This window comes from Bombina bombina, chromosome 3, assembly GCF_027579735.1.
Source record: "Bombina bombina isolate aBomBom1 chromosome 3, aBomBom1.pri, whole genome shotgun sequence".
NCBI lineage: Eukaryota > Metazoa > Chordata > Amphibia > Anura > Bombinatoridae > Bombina > Bombina bombina.
In genome coordinates this window covers 1291697942-1291720448 of record NC_069501.1, presented here as the reverse complement: position 1 = coordinate 1291720448, position 22507 = coordinate 1291697942, and the positions used below count along the sequence as shown (strand labels likewise).

The window sequence follows — 22507 nt, the reverse complement described above, 5'->3', positions numbered from 1 at the left end:
TGTACATTTTACACTGTACTATGTCACACTATCAGTCCACTGTACATGTTACACTGTATATGTCACACTATCAGCCACACTGTACATGTTACACTGTATATGTCACACTATCAGTCACACTGTACATTTTTACACCTGTATATGTCACACTATCAGTCACCACTGTACATGTTACACTGTATATGTCACACTATCAGTCACACTGTACATGTTACACTGTATATGTCACACTATCAGTCACACTGTACATGTTACACTGTATATGTCACACTATCAGTCACACTGTACATTTTTACACTGTATATGTCACACTATCAGTCACACTGTACATGTCACACTATCAGTCACACTGTACATGTTACACTGTATATGTCACACTATCAGTCACACTGTACATGTTACACTGTATATGTCACACTATCAGTTACACTGTACATGTTACACTGTATATGTCACACTATCAGTCACACTGTACATGTCACACTATCAGTCACACTGTACATGTTACACTGTATATGTCACACTATCAGTCACACTGTACATTTTTACACTGTATATGTCACACTATCAGTCACACTGTACATGTTACACTGTATATGTCACTATCAGTCACACTGTACATGTTACACTGTACATGTCACATTATCACACTGTACATGTTACACTGTACATGTCACACTATCAGTCACACTGTACATTTTTACACTGTATATGTCACACTGTACATGTTACACTGTAAATGTCACAATATCAGTCACACTGTACATGTTACACTGTATATGTCACACTATCAGTCACACTGTACATGTTACACTGTATATGTCACACTATCAGTCACACTGTACATGTTACACTGTATATGTCACAATATCAGTCACACTGTACATGTCACACTATCAGTCACACTGTACATGTTACACTGTACATGTCACACTATCACACTGTACATGTCACACTGTACATGTCACACTATCAGTCACACTATCAGTCACACTATCAGTCACACTGTACATGTTACACTGTACATGTCACACTATCACACTGTACATGTTACACTGTATATGTCACACTGTACATGTTACACTGTATATGTCACACTATCAGTCACACTGTAAATGTCACAATATCAGTCACACTGTACATGTTACACTGTATATGTCACACTATCAGTCACACTGTACATGTTACACTGTATATGTCACAATATCAGTCACACTGTACCTTTTTACACTGTATATGTCACACTGTACATTTTTACACTGTATATGTCACACTATCAGTTACACTGTACATTTTTACACTGTATATGTCACACTATCAGTCACACTGTACATGTTACACTGTATATGTCACAATATCAGTCACACTGTACCTTTTTACACTGTATATGTAACACTATCAGTCACACTGTACATGTTACACTGTATATGTCACACTATCAGTCACACTGTACATGTTACACTGTATATGTCACACTATCAGTCACACTGTACATGTTACACTGTATATGTCACACTATCAGTCACACTGTACATTTTTACACTGTATATGTCACACTATCAGTCACACTGTACATTTTTACACTGTATATGTCACACTATCAGTCACACTGTACATTTTTACACTGTATATGTCACACTATCAGTCACACTGTACATTTTTACACTGTATATGTCACACTATCAGTCACACTGTAAATTTTTACACTGTATATGTCACACTATCAGTCACACTGTACATTTTTACACTGTATATGTCACACTATCAGTCACACTGTACATTTTTACACTGTATATGTCACACTGTACATTTTTACACTGTATATGTCACACTATCAGTCACACTGTACATGTCACACTATCAGTCACACTGTACATGTTACACTGTATATGTCACACTATCAGTCACACTGTACATGTTACACTGTATATGTGACACTATCAGTCACACTGTACATTTTACACTGTTGGTCAATGGTCATTTTTGTTATATCTTTGACCTTTTAGGCCTCCACACCCGTGTTTGGTGGGATACTGTCCCTCATTAATGACAATCGTTTGAAGAGAGGTCTCTCCCCATTGGGCTTCCTTAATCCAGCACTATACCGACTGCAGGGGAACCAAACTAATGCACTTTATGATGTGAGTACTTTAATAAACTAATCTAAGTCTCAGACAGTTCTTTATTAGTGTCTTCCCCTGGCAGGGACAGCAGGAAAATCCCCTGTGGTTTTACTATTAAAATATAAAGAGTGATATATGGATAGGACAAAGTGACAAGGGCTTTAGGAAGTTATGTGGTCTATTGTCAGTATTGTGTGGAACAGACAAAGTCTAAACTAGGGCCTGAGATGAACACTGAGAGGTTTTAGGGGGCATGCATGAAGTATACAGAAAGGAGCAAGAGGGCATGCAGTACATAATGTATACAGAAAGGCGCAAGAGGGCATGCATCTGATGCAGTACATAATGTATACAGAAAGGTGCAAGGGGGCATGCATCTTATGCAGTACATTATGTATACAGAAAGGAGCAAGAGGGCATGCATCTGATGCAGTACATAATGTATACAGAAAGGTGCAAGAGGGCATGCATCTGATGCAGTACATAATGTATACAGAAAGGAGTTATAGTTATATAGTGACTGGGTAAGCAGCAGTAGATAAAGTGCCAGTATATAGTTACTGGGTAAGCAGCAGTAGATAAAGTGCCAGTATACATGATAAATACAGAAAGGTGCAAGAGGGCATGCATCTGATGCAGTACATGATAAATACAGAAAGGTGCAAGAGGGCATGCATCTGATGCAGTACATGATGTATACAGAAAGGCGCAAGAGGGCATGCATCTGATGCAGTACATGATGTATACAGAAAGGCGCAAGAGGGCATGCATCTGATGCAGTACATGATGTATACAGAAAGGCGCAAGAGGGCATGCATCTTATGCAGTACATAACGTATACAGAAAGGCGCAAGAGGGCATGCATCTTATGCAGTACATAACGTATACAGAAAGGAGTTATAGTTATATAGTTACTGGGTAAGCAGCAGTAGATAAAGTGCCAGTATATAATCACTGGGTAAGCAGCAGTAAATAAAGTGCCAGTATATAGTTACTGGGTAAGCAGCAGTAGATAAAGTGCCAGTATATAATCACTGGGTAAGCAGCAGTAAAAAAAAGTGCCAGTATATAATCACTGGGTAAGCAGCAGTAGATAAAGTGCCAGTATATAGTTACTGGGTAAGCAGCAGTAGATAAAGTGCTAGTATATAGTCACTGGGTAAGCAGCAGTAGCTAAAGTGCCAGTATATAGTTACTGCATAAACAGCAGTAGCTAAAGTGCCAGTATATAGTAACTAGGTAAGCAGCAGTATCTAAAGTGCCAGTATATAGTTACTGGGTAAGCAGCAGTAGATAAAGTGCTAGTATATAGTTACTGGGTAAGCAGCAGTAGATAAAGTGCCAGTTTATGGTCACTGGGTAAGCAGCAGTAAATAAAGTGCCAGTATATAATCACTGGGTAAGCAGCAGTAAATAAAGTACCAGTATACAGTTACTGGTCAAGCAGCAGTAGATAAAGTGCCAGTATATAGTTACTGGGTAAGCAGCAGTAGATAAAGTGCCAGTTTATGGTCACTGGGTAAGCAGCAGTAAATAAAGTGCCAGTATACAGTTACTGTTCAAGCAGCAGTAAATAAAGTGCCAGTTTATGATCACTGGGTAAGCAGCAGTAAATAAAGTGCCAGTATATAATCACTGGGTAAGCAGCAGTAAATAAAGTGCCAGTATATAGTTACTGGGTAAGCAGCAGTAGATAAAGTGCCAGTATATAGTTATTGGGTAAGCAGCAGTAGATAAAGTGCTAGTATGTAGTCACTGGGTAAGCAGCAGTAGCTAAAGTGCCAGTATATAGTTACTGCATAAACAGCAGTAGCTAAAGTGCCAGTATATAGTAACTAGGTAAGCAGCAGTAGATAAAGTGCCAGTATATAGCTATTGGATAAGCAGCAGTAGATAAAGTGCCAGTATATAGTTACTGGGTAAGCAGCAGTAGATATTTTTCTTCTTAAATGGAGTCCACAGCTGCATTCATTACTTTTGGGAATTAAGAACCTGGCCACCAGGAGGAGGCAAAGACAGCCCAGCCAAAGGATTAAATACTCCTCCCACTCCCCTCATCCCCCAATCATTCTTTGCCTTTCTTCCCAGGAGGTTGGCAGAGACGTGTCAGAATTTTTAATTTTTGTTAGTATCTTGGAATTGAGGGTTAATATCTCCTGAGGGGGGTTATTGGACAGGGAGGTTTATAATCATGTTTGTTATGTGATTCAACCGGCTTATGTGTGAGGTTTATGGGCTCGTGGTTGAAACTTTGAGGCCGTTGGAAGTGACGCAGCCTTTTGGCTGGGCGCGCTTTTTGGACTGTACGGTTCACCCTGTGTCCAGGCGTATTTACACTCTGTTTCCCATTTCGGCATTCCCGACCGTGTGGCGACAGATATTCTAGTCCGCAGGGGTCTGGCCAATAAGGTGTCAGGTGCCGTTTTTGTTTTTTACTGTTTATAGTCCATATTTATATATCCTCTTTACAGTTATGGAGGATTATGATGCTGAGACTGTGCTCATTTCAGATTCAGTTATGGAGGTTTCTGATACCGAGACGATTGTGATATCAGATTCTGATTCTGTGTCCGGTGACGAATCCAGTTTGCCCTTGTTGACTCCTGTCAACCAGTTTTGTTCCATATGCCATATGAGAGCACCCGGTTCCTCGGGCTCGGGGATTCAGGGGTCTGCTGAGCCATCCGCCTCTGGGGGTCCTGTCCTCCAGGGGGTGAGTTCCCTACCGATTCTTCCTCCTACACATGTGTGTAACCCAGTTTATGGTTCCTCCACGTGGGGTGGCGTGTTAACCCCGGGGGTTGCAGCACGTTTTCACTTTCAGATAATGTTGGCGATTGTTCATCTGCAGAGTCCAGATGTTTCTTTGAGAATGTGCTCGTGCCCTATTGTCCCAGGTATTCCGCCTTGGGGTAGGCCTCCGCAGTATCCTGGGGTTCTGTTTCGGTGTGTCAGACATCTGTTTCAGTTATTGAGTGACCCTATTGCTAACAGATTTTCAGTTTGATAATTCGAATGGTATGCCTCATTAGACATGTGGGGATGAGGTAATTTCTAATTTGTCTTTGTTTGAGTTCTTTCCCAGTTTTGTGAGATAGAGATCCGTTTTGCTGGTCCTACGGGTAGGCCTGTGTCTTTTTTTGGGCTTTAACCTTCGGGTTGCCTTGACTTTTATTTGTATCCGATGGGATCTCTTTATTTTTGTTATGTTTTCTTTGGGAACCTTCTGGGATCGATATTCTTTATTACTTCTTCAGGGGTTGTTTTGGATATGTTAGTCCTGTGTTAACTATGCCTGTGTTCTTTTCTTCCCCTCTGAGGGAGGATTTATGCAGCTTGCCGGTTAGGTCCCTGAGTGCAGGCTGGTCCTGTTGGGTTCGTTCTGTCTTGTGACTGTTCAGGCACGTGGCACTGTTCTGCTCGCTGGTCCGGTAGAAGCGCAGGGTGCTCGGTTATCCTTTATTACGTGTTAACTAAGCATTCGAGAGGACCTGTGGGTGCTTGAGGCAGGTAGGATTGTTCAGCCGCAAAAACACTATGCCACTGCGAAATATTTACATACATATACACAAAATTTAAGAAGCAGTAAGGGCATCTATATATATTATAAGTAAATACATCCTCATCTAAGTATTTATGTGATCATATCACCACAGGGGTGGAAACATTTTGAATGAGGGATACTGATTGGTCTGTGTCATGCCAATTGTTGGGGGTGGGGGGTGGGTGTTGTTTAGTAGCATAGCCCTATATAAGGAGTAAATATTTGTTTAGAAACATGCCTGAGGAAACAGTTTTTAACTGAGAAACGCGTCGCATGTATTCCTGATGTACCAATTACTTTTTTAACACTGTTATGAGTGGTAAACCTTTTTATATGTTTTAAATAAATTCATTTTTTATATAAATCCACTCTCAGTGTTATATATGGTACTGCCTTGCTATGCTACTTTAGAGTATCTGTACTCTAACACCCACGAACCAGCCAGCTCACCCTGGATCAGCCAGCTGGATTGCTGCTAAAATCCAGCCCGTCTCTATAGGTACAAGTGAGTGCCTTCCATAAATGTGAGTACCCTGTGTACACTGGGCTATTATTGCTATCTGTACCACCATTTACCTGCACCATTGGCGCCTCTATTCCTGCTTATACTTTTTAGATTTCCTCCTACTGGATGCTGATAGAGAGCTGCTTCCTAGTTCAGCCAGCTGGATTGCTGTTAAAACCCAGCCTGTGTCCACCGGCACAACTGAGTGCCTTCTCATATTGTGAGTACCTAGTGTTCACATACGTTTGTTCTACCAAAAATCTCCATTGACCTGCACCATTGGCGCCTCTTTCTTGTTGCTTTTTCTTGTTCAGTCCTGAATGCCTTTGGTCATAGAGGACCGGTCAAGGAGGTTTCCACTGTGTCCCTCTATCTGACATCTGATATCATCAGAACCTAAAGTTTCCTCCCCCATGTGGTGGAGAAAAGCACCCCATTACCGCAGTTTGAGCGGTTTGGCTTTCTGTTTTGAGGGCTCTGGATTGTCCATTTGGGGCTTCATCCGGCAGCTTTTATGGATAGCTGTCTAGCATGCAGATGGTTTGCAGTTGCAATCAGTTGCAGCTCTTGGCACCTTGGAGGTGTGTGCGTAGGCTGTTTAGAGTGTATCTAGAGGCAGCTCTTACTCTTTGATGTGTGCTGTCTGATCGAGTTATGAGACCTTTCGGTCTTCTGTTATCTTCGGGTGAGTTAGATCTCCTTTTAGGAGTCTGCGTTTCTGGATGATGTTTGATCCCTGTGGGGACTTTGCTTAGCTTGGGGTTCCCCGCAGCTGGGAACATTTAGTGCTTTTCTCTTCCCTGTGTCCTCTGCCTGGGTGGAGGTGATAGGGAGACTAGCCCTGCTAGTTGGGTTTGGTGGACCTTGAGGTATCCCTTCTGCTGTCCTGAGGCTTGTGAAGTTCCTTCATTCGGCTTCTAGCCTTGCTCCTTGGAGCATTGGCTAGGGGTGGTTCCTTCCTTGGGTCTGGGCTTTTGAGTTTTTCTTGCTATTTGGGTTCTCTGAATAGGCATCCATTCCCTTTGCCTGGCTTCTGGCCAGTTGGGATGTGTAGTTCCAGGGTATGGTTACCTGAACTATAGGTGCCCGGACCTGTTTTTTTTCTCCCTGAGACTTCTGCCTTCTGGGGCTTCACTCCTTTTTCCTGACCCAGTTTTGGGTTGTTTTGGATTCCTGGATCTCAGGGCTGGTCGGTGTGTTCCATGGCCTGGTTTTCAGAGTATTTATTACTCTTTACAGTGGTCTCTCTCTTGTCCTTTAGGGGTTACCAGTGTGGCTTGCGCCTCAAGGGTGTGGGTTCATACCCAGCTGCTGGTGTTGGATTTCCAATTTCTGGTGCACCTTAGGTTTGCATTCCCCTGGTCAGTTAGCCAGTGTACCAGTGGATTCTCTACTTTGCAGGTGACTGGGTTGGCTGTGCCTCTGTTTGGCGAGCGACTTGTAAGGTGGTCCCTTTTCTAGGACATTTGCATTGGGGATTTTTCTTCCCACTTAGCCGGTGGCTTCGGGCCTTGAGGACAGTTGTTGCCCTTCCGGTCTTTTCCCTTTTCATAGGGGATATTCTCCTTCCTATGGAGATGGAGTCCTTTTTTAGGACTTCTCTGGGTCAGTCAGTGTAGGGTGGAATTGGTTCAACCTGGGGCCTTGCCAGCTCCAAGTCAGACTGTGGGGCCTTGTCTTGATAGATCCTTGGGTCTGTGGCCTTGTCTGTTGTCAGAGTCAGGTTGTACTAGTACTATGGAGGGATGGCTGTACCATCTTTAAGCTTGTTCCTGTAGCAGTTTCGGGATTCTTTGGTTTCCCCTGTACTGGATCCCTGTGGCTGGGTTGGCCAAGCTGGGTATGGGTCTGCAGGTCAGATTGTTCGAGCAGTCAAAGGGTAGCAGTCTCCCTTGGATGTGTGAGCTTGTTGAGTCTAGCCTGTTAGCTCAGTCTGCTAGGAGATGGTTTCTCCTTTCTCCTTCACAGGAGAAGGTTTACTCTTCCTTCAGGTTCTGAGGGTATAATCTCCTTCTCAGGAGGCCTTGATGGAAGCTTGTGTTCCCCTTTTTAGGGGCCTGAGAGTAGGTCAGACGACTGTTTTTATATGGTCTGTTTCTTGTTGACCACTTCTTTTTCTTCCTTGCAAGCTCCCTTTATGTGTCGTCCTCTTCTGGACTCTGTGTTCTTAAACTTGGGGTTTTGCCTGGGTCTATTACACGCTTTCACAGTCGAATACTTTGGTATTCTATGTGCGGGTGCAGGGAGGACTTTTCAGTTGCATCCATGCTTGCAGTAGGTTGGGGAGATGTCTTTTCTATCTCTGTGTCCGGTATTATTCCGGGTTTCAATTAGTATTGGCGTGGCCTCCTTCTCTGTTTGGGTTCATATAGGTCTCTGTGAGCTTGGCCCATACTTGGAGGTGTTCTTTTTCGTTTAAGGAAACCTTTTTGGTTTCCTCTGTCCTCCTTTTCATTGTCCTGTCAGGGATTTCGGCTGGTTTCCCCTTCATCTGAGGGGTGATTGGTGGGGGACTGTCTGTTGGGCGACGGTGTTTCTTGGAGGAATGTTGGCTCAGTCGAGTCCGTTCCCGGTCTCTTATTTGGCTCTGGACTAGCTGCGAGGCAGTGTCACTGGGACTTTTTCTTTCATATTTTTTTCGGCTTCAACGAAGCGGGATTTTTTATTGGGTTGAGGTTCAGGCCTGGTGCTCTCAGTTTCGGTCGCCTATTGTACCCTCTCGTCTTGGCATTCCGTGTCCTCTATTGCTTGGGTATTGTTTTCCCAAAAGTAATGAATGCAGCTGTGGACTCTTTCCATTTAAGAAGAAAAAAAGGAAATTTATGCTTACCTGATAAATTTATTTCTTTTACGATATGACGAGTCCACGGATCTCATCCTTACTTGTGGGATTTATCCTGCTGACAGGAAGTGACAAAGAGCATCACAGCAGAGCTGTATATATAGCTCCTCCCTTCCCTCCCAATCCAGTCATTCAACCGAAGTTAGGAAGAGAAAGGAAAAGCCAAAGGTGCAGAGGTTACTGAAGTTTAATAAAATAAAAATATGCCTGTCTTAACAATGACAGGGTAGGCCGTGAACTCGTCATATCGTAAAAGAAATAAATTTATCAGGTAAGCATAAATTTCCTTTTCTTTTACAAGATATGATGAGTCCATGGATTTCTTCCTTACTTGTGAGATACCAATACCAAAGCTATAGGACACGGATGAAAGGGAGGGACAAGACAGGAACCTAAACGGAAGGCACCACAGCTTGAAGAACCTTTCTCCCAAAAACAACCTCAGAAGAAGCAAAAGCATCAAATTTGTAAAATTTGGAAAAAGTGTGAAGAGACGACCAAGTTGCAGCCTTGCAAATCTGTTCAACAGAAGCATCGTTTTTAAATGCCCATGAGGAAGCCACAGCCCTAGTGGAATGAGCTGTAATTCTTTTAGGAGGCTGCTGTCCAGCAGTCTCATATGCCAAACGGATGATACTCTTCAGCCAAAAAGAAAGAGAGGTAGCCGTAGCTTTCTGGCCCCTACACTTTCCAGAAAACACAATAAATAATGAAGATGATTGACGAAATTCTTTAGTTGCCTGCAAGTAAAACTTCAGGGCACGGACCACGTCCAAGTTATGCAACAGACGCTCCTTCTTAGAAGAAGGATTAGGACATAATGAAGGAACCACAATTTCCTGATAAATATTCTTATTTGAAACAACCTTAGGAAGGAACCCAGGTTTGGTACGTAAAACCACCTTATCAGAATGAAAGATAAGATAAGGCGAGTCATATTGTAACGCTGAAAGTTCAGAGACTCTATGAGCAGAAGAAATAGCAACCAAAAACAAAACTTTCCAAGATAATAACTTAATATCTATGGAATGCATGGGTTCAAACGGAACCCCTTGAAGAACTAAATTCAAACTCCAGGGTGGAGCAATTGATCTAAACACAGGCTTGATTCTGGTCAGAGCCTGACAAAAAGACTGAACGTCTGGAAAATCTGCCAAACATTTATGTAGTAAAATTGACAAGGCAGAGATTTATCCTTTTAAGGAACTCGCTGATAACCCTTTCTCTAATCCTTCTTGGAGAAAAGACAGAATTCTGGGAATCCTAACTCTACTCCATGAGTAGCCCTTGGATTCACACCAATAAAGATATTTACGCCATATCTTATGGTAGATCTTTCTAGTAACAGGATTACGTGCCTGAATCAAAGTATCAATGACCGAATCGGAGAACTCCCGCTTAGATAAAATCAAGCGTTCAATCTCCAAGCAGTCAGTTTTAGAGAAACTAGATTTGGGTGTTGGAAGGGTCCCTGAATGAGAAGGTCCTGCCTCATTGGAAGCTTCCACGGCGGCAGAGAGGACATGTCCACTAGATCAGCATACCAAGTCCTGCGAGGCCACGCAGGCGTGATTAGAATTACTGAAGCCCTCTCCTGCTTGATCCGACCAATCACCGAAGGCAGGAGAGCAAACGGTGGAAACACATAAGCTAGGTTGAACGACCAAGGTACTGCCAAGGTATCTATCATTTCGGCCTGAGGATCCCTTGACCTGGACCCATATCTTGGAAGCTTGGCATTCTGACGAGATGCCATCAGATCCAATTCCGATCTGCCCCATTTGAGGATCAGAGTGGCAAAGACCTCCGGATGGAGCTCCCACTCCCCCGGATGAAACGTCTGTCTACTTAAAAAGTCCGCTTCCCAGTTGTCCACTCCTGGGATGTAGATTGCTGACAGACAACAAGAGTGGGCCTCCACCCACCGAATTATCTTGGATACCTCTGTCATCGCTAAGGAATTCCTTGTTCCTCCCTGATGATTGATGTAAGCCACAGTCGTGATGTTGTCCGACTGAAAGCGAATGAACTTGGCCGAAGCCAACTGAGGCCACGCCTGAAGCGAATTGAATATTGCTCTCAATTCCAGAATATTGATTGGAAGAAGTAACTCTGACTGAGTCCACACACCCTGAGCCTTCAGGGAATTCCAGACTGCACCCCAACCTAGAAGGCTGGCGTCCGTCGTTAGTATCACCCACGAGCGTCTGCGGAAGCACGTCCCTTGGGACAGATGATCCTGAGACAACCACCAAAGAAGAGAGTCTCTTGTCTTCTGATCCAGATTTATGTGAGGAAACAAATTTGTATAATCCCTATTCCACTGTCCGAGCATGCTCAGCTATAGCGGTCTAAGATGAAAACGAGCAAACGGAATTATGTCCATTGCCGCCACCATCAATCCAATTACCTCCATGCACTGGGCCACCGATGGACGAGGATTAGACTGAAGGGCTCGGCATGTATTCAGAATCTTTAACTTTCTGACCTCTGTCAAGAAGATTTTCATGGATATGGAATCTATTAGAGTTCCCAGGAAGGGAACCTTGGTCTGTGGAATTAATGAACTATTTTCTAGATTCACCTTCCACCCATGAGTCCTCAGAAAGGACAGGACCATGTCTGTGTGAGACTTTTCCAGATGGTAAGACGACGCCTGGATCAGAATATCGTCCAGATAAGGAACCACTGCAATACCCCACTGCCTGAGAACCGCCAGAAGGGACCCTAAAACCTTCGTGAAGATCCTGGGAGCTGTGGCCAACCCAAAGGGAAGAGCCACGAACTGAAAATGTTTGTCCAGGAAGGCAAACCTTAGGAACTGATGATGATCCTTGTGGATAGGAATATGAAGGTATGCATCCTTCAAGTCCACAGTAGTCATATATTGACCCTCCTGGATCAATGGCAGAATTGTGCGAATAGTCTCCATTTTGAAGGATGGGACTCTGAGAAACTTGTTTAGACTCTTTAGATCTAAAATGGGTCGAAATGAGCCCTCCTTTTTGGGGACCATGAAAAGATTTGAGTAAAACCCCTGTCCCTGTCTTGGAACGGGACGAATTACTCCCATAGTAGAGAGGTCTTTTACACAATGTAAGAACGCCTCTCTTTGTGTCTGGTCTGCAGACAATCGTGAAAGAAGAAACCTCCCCCTTGGGAGAGAACTTTTGAATTCCAACTGATACCCTTGGGACACGATTTCCAGTGTCCAAGGATCCTGAACATCTCTTACCCAAGCCTGGGCAAAGAGAGAAAGTCTGCCCCCTACTAGATCCGGTCCCGGATCGGGGGCCGCCCCTTCATGCCGTTTTGCTAGCAGCAGCGGGCTTCTTGGGTTGTTTACCCTTATTCCAAGCCTGGTTGGGTCTCCAGACGGAGTTGGCCTGAGCAAAATTCCCTTACTGCTTGGCGGAAGAAGAGGAAGAAGAGGGGACTCCCTTAAAGTTCCGAAAGGAACGAAAATTATTTCGTTTACCCCTCAGTTTAGCAGTTCTATCCTGAGGTAGGAGATGACCCTTACCTCCCGTAATGTCAGAAATGATCTCTTTCAAGTCAGGCCCAAATAGGGTTTTCCCTTTGATAGGGATAGCCAAAAGTTTAGACTTAGATGACACATCAGCAGACCAAGATTTTAGCCATAACACTCTACGTGCTAAAATAGCAAATCCGGCATTCTTAGCCGCCATCTTGGCAATCTGATAGGCGGCATCTGTAATAAAAGAATTAGCCAGATTAAGATCCTTAATTCTGTCTAAAATATCCTCCAAAGGAGTCTCAGTCTTAAGAGACTCTTCTAAAGCATCAAACCAGAAGGCCACCGCAGTAGTAACTGGTACAATGCAGGCCGTTGGTTGTAAAAGGAAACCCTGATGAATAAACAATTTCTTTAGAAGACCCTCCAATTTCTTATCCATAGGGTCTTTAAAAGCACAACTGTCCTCAATAGGAATAGTTGTACGCTTAGCCAGGGTAGATATAGCTCCTTCCACCTTAGGGACCGTTTAACACGAGTCCCGAACAGTGTCAGATATAGGATACATCTTTTTGAAATTAGGAGAGGGTGAAAACGGGATACCCGGTCTGTCCCATTCCCTCTTAATAATCTCCAAGATTCTCTTAGGAACTGGAAAAATGTCAGTGTAAGCAGGTACCTCTAAGTATTTGTCCATCTTACACAATTTCTCTGGTGGGACAACAATAGGGTCACAGTCATCCAGAGTCGCTAAAACCTCCCTAAGTAACAGTCGGAGGTGCTCAAGCTTAAATTTAAAGGACACAACATCCGAGTCCGTCTGAGGTAATGCACTTCTCGAATTGGAAAGCTCCCCCTCAGACAGAAGTTCCCTGACCCCCAAATCAGATCCCTGTGAGGGTACATCGGAAATAGCTAACAACGCATCAGAGGGCTCATGCAAATTGACCTCTGTCCTACTGCGTTTGCCCTGTAACACTGGCAACTTAGATAATACCTCAGTAAGGGTAGTTGACATAACTGCAGCCATATCCTGCAGAGTAAATGAATTAGACGCGGTTGAAGAACCAGGCGTCGCTTGGGTGGGTGTTAAAGGTTGTGACGCTTGGGGAGAAGTTAGCGGTATACCTTGATTCTCCTCAGACTGAGAATCATCCTTAGACACATTTTCTTTACATAAAATCTGTGCTTTACATTGTAAGGCCCTCTCAGTACACGAGGGACAAAAAGATAGAGGGGGTTCCACAGTGGCATCTAAACACATAGAACAATGAGTTTCCTCCTCAGAGTCAGACATGTTAAACAGATTAGCAATCTCAAATTTAGTCTTTTATAAAACAATCTTTTATCTCTGAATTATATTATAGCCAAAAAATAATGCAGCAAAAAAACTGTACTGCGTCTTTAAATCTTAAAAGCGCAACTATTTTTCTGAGAACTTCAACAAAACGGTTTTATGGCAATAAAAATTTGTTAATATGTGTCCCAAACTCTCTAACAGTATTGTATAGCTTGCAGAGTATGACAGATCAATAAAATAACGTCTTTATTGAAAAAAGAGTATAATACTTTATTAAACCTCTGCTGTGGCGCCTACCTGCCCCCGGAATGAAGTCAGCTGCCGTTTGAGAAGCCTTTCAGGTCCATAGTAACTCTGGATAACTTAAGCCCCACAATAGATCAGGACTCTAATGTCCACACGATCCGGTTGTGCTGCGCATCTGAGCGCGCAAAACAAGGCCCCGCCCACCGTGGGCGTCATTCAAGCTCAGCAAGACCCGCATGGGTCTTAACCCCTTAACGACACGAGTCGTACAGGGTACGTCGCACACAACCTGGTCTTTAAAGACCAGCGACGTACCCTGTACGACTTTGGGGATTAAAGCGGCTGGAAGCGATCCTGATCGCTTCCAGCTGCTTTACAGTTATTGCAGTGATGCCTCGATATCGAGGCATCCTGCAATAACATTTTTCCCCCATCCGATGCAGAGAGAGCCACTCTGTGGCCCTCTCTGCACCGGCATCGATGGCCGCAATCGTTGGTGGGTGGGAGCTGACGTGGGAGGCGGGTGGGCGGCCATCGATGAAAGGCTGAAGAGAGAGGAGGGCGGGATCGCGGGCGGGGTTGTCGGGAGTGCGCACCGGAGTGCGCACCGGAGCGCGCGCGTGCACGGGGGGCGGCGGGCGGGCGCGTGCACGGGGAGGGAGCGGGTGGGAACCGCTTCACTACGGAAAAAGACATTGTACAGAAGTGGCAGTAAGGGGGGATAAAATCCCTAATAAAAGTTAATCTAAGGGATCTGGGAGCGGGTGGGGGAAGCTACACTACACTACAGAAAAAAGGAAAATAAATAAAAAAAATTAAAAAAAATACATTTTTATTTGCAAACTGGGTACTGGCAGACAGCTGCCAGTACCCAAGATGGCTCCCAGTAAGTTAGAGGTGGAGGGTAGAGAGCTGTTTGGGGGGGATCAGGGAGGTTGGGAGCTAAGGGGGGATCCTACACAGCTGCATATGTAAATATGCTATACAATTTTTTTATTTTTTTTTAAATACACCTTTTATTTTAGTACTGGCAGACTTTCTGCCAGTACTTAAGATGGCGGGGGCAATTGTGGGGTGGGGGAGGGAAGGGAGCTGTTTGGGAGGGATCAGGGGGTGGGATGTGTCAGGTGGGAGGCTGATCTCTACGCTAAAGCTAAAATTAACCCTGCACGCTCCCTACAAATGACCTAATTAACCCCTGCACTGCTGGGCATAATACACGTGTGGTGCGCAGCGGCATTTAGCGGTCTTATAATTACCAAAAAGCAACGCCAAAGCCATATATGTCTGCTATTTCTGAACAAAGGGGATCCCAGAGAAGTATTTACAATCATTTATGCCATAATTGCACAAGCTGTTTGTAAATAATTTCAGTGAGGAACCTAAAGTTTGTGAAAATATTTGGGAAAAAGTGAACAATTTTTTTTATTTGATTGCATTTGGTGGTGAAATGGTGGCATGAAATATACCAAAATGGGCCTAGATCAATACTTTGGGATGTCTTCTAAAAAAAAATATATACATGTCAAGGGTTAATCAGGGATTCCTGAAAGATATCAGTGTCCCAATGTAACTAGCGCTAATTTAAAAAAAAAGTGGTTTGGAAATAGCAAAGTGCTTCTTGTATTTATGGCCCTATAACTTGCAAAAAAAGCAAAGAACATGTAAACATTGGGTATTTCTAAACTCAGGACAAAATTTAGAAACTATTTAGCATGGGTGTTTTTTAGTGGTTGTAGATGTGTAACAGATTGTGGGGGTCAAAGTTAGAAAAAGTGTGTTTTTTTCCATTTTTTCCTCATATTTTATCATTTTTTTTAAAGTAAATGATAAGATATGATAAAAATAATGGTATCTTTAGAAAGTCCATTTAATGGCGAGAAAAACGGTATATAATATGTGTGGGTACAGTAAATGAGTAAGAGGAAAATTACAGCTAAACACAAACACTGCAGAAATTTAAAAAAAGCCCTGGTCCTTCAGGGAAAGAAATTGAAAAATGGCCGTGTCCTTAAGGGGTTAATTACAAAAACAAAACATGTCCGTTAACCCTTTAAGGACACAGCTTTCAGTTTGCTCAATTGTTTTATGACGGAACAATTCCGTCATATGTCCTTAAGAGGTTAATACAAGCCATGTGTACTCTATAATATCATCAGGTACCACCTAAACACTATACACCTACGGCCAGTGTATACATAACACCAACAACCTTAAAGGGCCATAATACCCAAATGTTTAAACACTTGAAAGTGATGCAGCATAGCTGTAAAAAGCTGTCTAGAAAATGTCACCTGAACATCTCTATGTAAAAAAGAAAGATATTTTACCTCAAAAGTTCCTCAGTAGCCACCTCCCATTGTAAAGGACTTCTAAGCAGCATTTTAGTATGTCTGTCCTGGGACATCCGAAGGGACTAGCATCGTGCACTCTCATATTATTTCACCAATCAGGTAAAGGAAGCTTACTATGAAATCTCATGAGAGTTATGTCAAATCTCATGAGATCACAGTAAGAGTTCATGACCTCAGCACTGCTGATGCTGATTAGCTGCTGTTCATTTCTTCATTTTTTTTATTTTTTTTACCTGCAGCTGGGAGCAGCTGAGTATAACTTTTTACACAGAACTTACTCTGCTGAGCTGAGGAAATTGTGAGGTAAAATATCTTCCTTTTTTACATAGAGATGCTCAGGTGATATTTTCCTGTCAGCTTTTTACAGTTATACTGCATCAGTTTCAAGTGATTTAGCACATGAGTATTATGTCCCTTTAATATCAAGTGATTTAGCATATGAGTATTATGTCCCTTTAGTATCAAGTGATTTAGCATATGAGTAGTATGTCCCTTTAGTATCAAGTGATTTAGCATATGAGTATTATGTCCCTTTAGTATCAAGTGATTTAGCACATGAGTATTATGTCCCTTTAGTATCAAGTGATTTAGCACATGAGTATTATGTCCCTTTAGTATCAAGTGATTTAGCACATGAGTATTATGTCCCTTTAGTATCAAGTGATTTAGCACATGAGTATTATGTCCCTTTAGTATCAAGTGATTTAGCATATGAGTATTATGTCCCTTTAGTATCAAGTGATTTAGCACATGAGTATTATGTCCCTTTAGTATCAAGTGATTTAGCACATGAGTATTATGTCCCTTTAGTATCAAGTGATTTAGCATATGAGTATTATGTCCCTTTAGTATCAAGTGATTTAGCACATGAGTATTATGTCCCTTTAGTATCAAGTGATTTAGCATATGAGTATTATGTCCCTTTAGTATCAAGTGATTTAGCACATGAGTATTATGTCCCTTTAGTATCAAGTGATTTAGCATATGAGTATTATGTCCCTTTAGTATCAAGTGATTTAGCACATGAGTATTATGTCCCTTTAGTATCAAGTGATTTAGCATATGAGTATTATGTCCCTTTAGTATCAAGTGATTTAGCACATGAGTATTATGTCCCTTTAGTATCAAGTGATTTAGCACATGAGTATTATGTCCCTTTAGTATCAAGTGATTTAGCACATGAGTATTATGTCCCTTTAGTATCAAGTGATTTAGCACATGAGTATTATGTCCCTTTAGTATCAAGTGATTTAGCACATTAGTATTATGTCCCTTTAGTATCAAGTGATTTAGCACATGAGTATTATGTCCCTTTAGTATCAAGTGATTTAGCACATTAGTATTATGTCCCTTTAGTATCAAGTGATTTAGCATATGAGTATTATGTCCCTTTAGTATCAAGTGATTTAGCACATGAGTATTATGTCCCTTTAGTATCAAGTGATTTAGCACATGAGTATTATGTCCCTTTAGTATCAAGTGATTTAGCACATGAGTATTATGTCCCTTTAAATAGGACCGCAACTCCCAGCGCCTTAAAACAAGCCCATGATAAAAACAAAGAGCATTATACAAACTTTGTCAAATAAATAAAAAATAAGGGATTCCAGGTACATTAACACTTAACACATAATGTATACTGATTACCCCTACCCATAAGGTACATATGTCAGCCTGCTCTGTGCATCAAGTCTCCCAGAAACTAAAAGGACTGAACATACCTCAAAGTTGCTTGTAGCAAGACATCGTTCTCCACACTGAAGATTTTCTTTCACTACCTTCAGTCGCTGTGGGAACCATCATGGATCTTAGACAACATTTCTTAAGATCATCAACATCAGTACAGAAAATCAAATGTCCCCACTCCTCTTAGGAAGTAAAGAACGGACAATTTTCTCCCTGAGAAATATAGTACTCACTGGCACCATTTTAAAACAAAAAAATATTGATTGAAGAAAATAAAACTAACACCTCACTTTACCTCTTCCTAGTACTAACATAGGCAAAGAGAATGACTGGATTGGGAGGGAAGGGAGGAGCTATATATACAGCTCTGCTGTGGTGCTCTTTGCCACTTCCTGTCAGCAGGAGGATAAATCCCACAAGTAAGGATGAAATCTGTGGACTCGTCATATCTTGTAAAAGAAACATAAATTATGCTTACCTGATAATTTCATTTTCTTCTGATGGAAAGAGTCTACAGCTCCCCACCCGTAATTTTATGTTGGGCGTCATTCTTCTGGCACCTTTTCACCCTGATATTTCTTCTACTGTTTCTTGTTCCTCAGCAGAATGACTGGGGGATGAGGGGAGTGGGAGGAGTATTTAAGCCTTTGTCTGGGGTGTCTTTGCCTCCTCCTGGTGGCCAGGTTCTTAATTCCCAAAAGTAATGAATGCAGCTGTGGACTCTTCCCATCAGAAGAATAGGAAATGATCAGGTAAGCAAAATGTATGTTATCTCTAGAGGTTTGTGACTGTTCTTGCTGTTTTCCTGCAGGTCACCGAGGGATGCCACCTCTCCTGCATCGATGATGTAGTTCTAGGACAGGGATTCTGTGCGGCTCCAAGCTGGGACCCTGTGACTGGCTGGGGATCCCCTAACTATCCTGTGCTGCTGAAGGAGCTCTTGCTGTGACCCCAACAATATGACATATTAACCAGTTATTATCTGTGCTATAGGAACAAGCTGGCAGTGCAGATGCCACAGAATGTAACCGGGAATTAGTACACAATTATTTCTTAATTAATCCTCTGTAGTGATTTGCTTTGTGATTCTTGCTAATCTGATTATGTTGCTTATGTGATGAGCAACTGATATTGACTCTCAGGGAGCGCAGCGTTGTAATGCTCTTGTAGTACAACAAACTGCGCCTGCGCACACGCATCAAATACACACACACTACAGAAAGCGCGTACACATATAACACACATCACTTACACACTACATACAGCATGTATACACACCCACTACATACAACACACACACACTACAGAAAGCGCGTACACATATAACACACATCACTTACACACTACATACAGCATGTACACAAACACACACTACATACAACATACACACACACTACAGAAAGCGCGTACACATATAACACATCACTTACACACTACATACAGCATGTACACAAACACACTACATACAACATACACACACACTACAGAAAGCGCGTACACATAACACATCACTTACACACTACATACAGCATGTACACAAACACACACTACATACAGCATGTATACACACACACTACATGCAACATACACAAACACTACATACAGCATGTATACACACACACTACATACAACATACACAAAAACACTACATACAGCATGTATACACACACACTACATACAACATACACAAAAACACTACATAAAGCATGTATAAACACACACACACACACTACATACAGCATGTATACACACACACTACATACAGCATGTATACACACACACACTACATACAGCATGTATACACACACACTACATACAGCATGTACACAAAAACACACTACATACAGCATGTACACAAACACACACTACATACAGCATGTATACACACACACTACATACAACACACACAAAAACACTACATACAGCATGTATACACACACTACATACAACATACACAAAAACACTACATACAGCATGTATACACACACTACATACAACATACACAAAAACACTACATACAGCATGTATACACACACACTACATACAACATACACAAAAACACTACATACAGCATGTATACACACACACTACATACAACATACACAAAAACACTACATAAAGCATGTATAAACACACACACACACTACATACAGCATGTATACACACACACTACATACAGCATGTACACAAACACACACTACATACAGCATGTACACAAACACACACTACATACAGCATGTATACACACACACACTACATACAGCATGTATACACACACACTACATACAGCATGTATACACACACACTACATACAGCATGTATACACACACACTACATACAGCATGTATACACACACACTACATACAGCATGTATATACACACACACACTACATACAGCATGTATACACACACACTACATACAGCATGTATACACACACACTACATACAACATACACAAAAACACTACATAAAGCATGTATAAACACACACACACACACACACTACATACAGCATGTATACACACACTACATACAGCATGTACACAAACACACACTACATACAGCATGTACACAAACACACACTACATACAGCATGTATACACACACACTACATACAGCATGTATACACACACACTACATACAGCATGTATATACACACACACACTACATACAGCATGTATACACACACACTACATACAGCATGTATATACACACACACACTACATACAGCATGTATACACACACACTACATACAGCATGTATACACACACACTACATACAGCATGTATACACACACACTACATACAGCATGTATACACACACACTACATACAGCATGTATATACACACACTACATACAGCATGTATACACACACACACACACACTTCATACAGCGTGTACACAAACACACATGGTATACACATATTACACACACATGCTGTATACAAATACGGCACTGCACTAGTTTCGCGCAACCTTGCCGAAGGTAAATTGTGTATCTGGGGCAGTTGCGCTATGCACTGAAAACACTTGCCCTAATGACAACAGAAAGACGTGAGAGACAGGGTTAAGGCACAGGGAATTCAGTACCAGGACATGCGCTCAGTGACAATAAGACAAAACACACAAATCTGCAGCTCTCCCCCTGGGTGATATTTTTAGATATTTTGTGCCAATGGATAAGTGGGAGCAAGACCTCATCATATCTACTCTTACTGCACAGAGTGATTGGGGGACCCCTGTATCTCTTGTTTCCTAAGTCTTTGCTGCACACTGTTCTTCTTAGTGCCTGATGCCCGCTTCATGGGCACCCTTACTAACCCATGACCTGCTCCACCTGCAGACGTCTGTACTAGAGCCTTTGTTCCCTGGTGGTCAGTTGTCATGTTTTACTGTTCCCAAGTGTCCTGGGTTAATGCACTGATCAGATAGACCCCCTAGAAGTTAAATGACCATTATCATTTGAAGGGGGAGCACTGTATCAAGGGGCTCTCTCCTAAGGTGCCTACAAGGGTAACCTGTACCCCTTCCATACCCCAAAACCAGCACCCCAGACTGCACAACTGTCTATAAAATCATGTAATTGCTGTGGAAGAGTGAGTTTTTACTTTGTTTCTTGCTCTTCATGTTTTGCTAAAATAATGATAAAATAAACAAAACAAAAATATCCAGAATATCAGTTGTTACTTTTTTATTACTACACACATACAAGTGTTGCTTGACCCCATGATTCATCCAAATTTCTCCCCCTTTTGAACATTGATTAACTTTAACATTTCACTATAATAAATACACTGAGACTTGTTCTTTGGTAAAATTCTTAAATAACCATTTTAAAAAACATAACTCTTTATAACCACAAATAAACTTTATTAACTAAAACCAGCTAGAACACAACCCGGAAATGCTAGCCCCAATCTTAAATCTTCATCCTCCCTTTTCTTGTTGACCATGCCGTACTTTGATTCACCGGGAATTAAAATAAGTCTGTTATGGGGCGGAGCCAGCAGCCAAGGCGAGCAGTCACATCTACCCTGAACTCCAGCAATAATCAAGATGTAAAGCGACTAAAATGCCATATTATCTCTTTTAAAGGACATCTACAATGAGCATGGATATTAGAGGAGTCAGTGGAACCTTCAACTTTTCTTTCATGGCTCAAATCTCCCCAGAGATTACCACATAATAGCACCGCTTGCTGAGACCCGCATGGCACTCCTAGATTTGAATCTACACAGCACACAAGGAAAAACATAATTTATGTAAGAACTTACTTGATAAATTCATTTCTTTCATATTAGCAAGAGTCCATGAGCTAGTGACGTATGGGATTTACATTCCTACCAGGAGGGGCAAAGTTTCCCAAACCTTAAAATGCCTATAAATACACCCCTCACCACACCCACAATTCAGTTTAACGAATAGCCAAGAAG

The 22507-nt window shown here is 42.1% G+C and overlaps 1 protein-coding gene across 1 annotated transcript in view; it reads left to right on the top strand.

The window, feature by feature from the left end:
- Positions 1 to 21748, top strand: part of TPP1 (tripeptidyl peptidase 1) — a 328779-nt gene extending 307031 nt beyond the window's left edge. Inside the window, exons 10-11 of the mRNA XM_053708854.1 lie at positions 2007 to 2141; positions 18887 to 21748. Of these exons, the coding sequence (XP_053564829.1) occupies positions 2007 to 2141; positions 18887 to 19024 (273 nt within the window). The 3' untranslated portion in view covers positions 19025 to 21748. The remainder of the gene's footprint in view (positions 1 to 2006; positions 2142 to 18886) is intronic.
- Positions 21749 to 22507: the final 759 nt, after the last annotated feature.